The sequence below is a fragment of the Hippocampus comes genome, unplaced genomic scaffold, assembly GCF_001891065.2.
Source record: "Hippocampus comes isolate QL1 unplaced genomic scaffold, H_comes_QL1_v1.1 scaffold50, whole genome shotgun sequence".
In the NCBI taxonomy this organism is placed as follows: domain Eukaryota; kingdom Metazoa; phylum Chordata; class Actinopteri; order Syngnathiformes; family Syngnathidae; genus Hippocampus; species Hippocampus comes.
The window spans coordinates 1,047,316-1,048,539 of NW_017805122.1; the positions used below are offsets into that span (position 1 = coordinate 1,047,316).

At 54.9% G+C, this 1,224-nt stretch overlaps 1 protein-coding gene across 2 annotated transcripts in view; it reads right to left on the reverse strand.

Annotated features, from left to right (window-relative positions):
* lmo3 (LIM domain only 3) overlaps window positions 1–1,224 on the reverse strand; it is a 34,817-nt gene that overhangs the window by 32,379 nt on the left and 1,214 nt on the right. Inside the window, exons 1-2 of one of the 2 annotated variants that reach the window (XM_019866233.1) lie at window positions 1,059–1,074; window positions 835–950 (exon numbers count right to left, since the gene is read on the reverse strand). The exons of the other annotated variant lie outside the window; for it this stretch is intronic. Of the exons in view, the coding sequence (XP_019721792.1) occupies window positions 835–859 (25 nt within the window). The 5' untranslated portion in view covers window positions 860–950; window positions 1,059–1,074. Of the gene's footprint in view, window positions 1–834; window positions 951–1,058; window positions 1,075–1,224 lie in introns of those variants that run through there. 2 annotated transcript variants of the gene reach the window in all.

Sequence of the window (1,224 nt, forward strand, 5' to 3'; positions counted from 1 at the left end):
TGGGAAAAGTCCGTTTTCTTTATTTCTACTCCCAACTTGCGTGTTTGCAGGGTGTCTCTAGAAGGCTCGCGCCCGGCGTCGCTCCCAAGCCGGGTTGCGGTACGCCGGCGAGCTCAGCTCATTTGTTCCACCGAGTTGGCGGCTGTTGATTTGTTAATTGGCTGGATTTAGAGAGGAGTTCGCCCCCCCCCCACACCCCCACACGGTTCTTTCTCGCAACGTTCCTGTTCAGCTGCGCTGATCCGTCCTGCCTGCAGCCTCGTTAACACTACAAAGTCCCCGCTGCTCATTACCAAAGCCAGAAGAACCAGGGGGAGGGGGGGGGCGGTTTTGACTCCCTTCCCCGGAGAAGGAGAAGGGGAGAAGCATGGCAGGAATTCGGCCACTTGGCTCTTCCGATTGCCGGTGGAAGGGCTGAACAAAAGCGTCATTTTCCCATAAAGGGGGGGGGGGGGGTTGGAAGGGGGGGTCACAGCTGCTCGGAGCTTTAATGATATCTGTTTTATTTGCTTGCTGGCTCGTATCCTCCGTTTCGCGGGGCTGCGCGTCCCCCCGCGGTCACATGCATCATCACCGGATGGAGGACGTCGGAGGACCCCTTTACCCCCCCCACCTCACCTAAACCTCCCACTATTTTCTGACATTTCACCCTATCACTTTAATTACCGTTACCATGGCAGCGGAGTGATAACGATTTCGATATGTGAACATCACGTTAACGCCTCACGGGGAGGTTATTAAACGGATGGGAAAGGGGGTAAGGGGGGGGGCGAGGAACATTTACGAATCGGAAAACAAAGCCACACAGAAAATTGTTTTAAAAAGCCTTCTTACCGAAACTTTTCTCCCTTTTCTGCATTTGTTGAGCCGCTTCAGCAGCATGCAACCGGGTCCAATCGAGAAGCTGGCTTTGTTTTACTCGCACGCACACACATCCACGCACTCGCTCGCTCAGGGGGGGGGGAGAGAGAGAGAGAGAAGCGAGTGACAGCACGACAAAGAGATGCTTCTCCTCCGCTGCGCAGCCACGGAACGTCTCGCGTGCGCTAAAGTCGAACCACGACGCACGCCAAGCGACACGCGCGGGGCGCAATCCAGCCGGTGAGAAGGAATGAAAAGCAACCCCCTACCGCCCCCCCCCCAAAAAAAACAAAAAAAAAACGAGGTTCCGAGCAGCAAAAAAAAACAAAAAACGGCGGATGGATTTAAGCAAAGGTCGTCCAC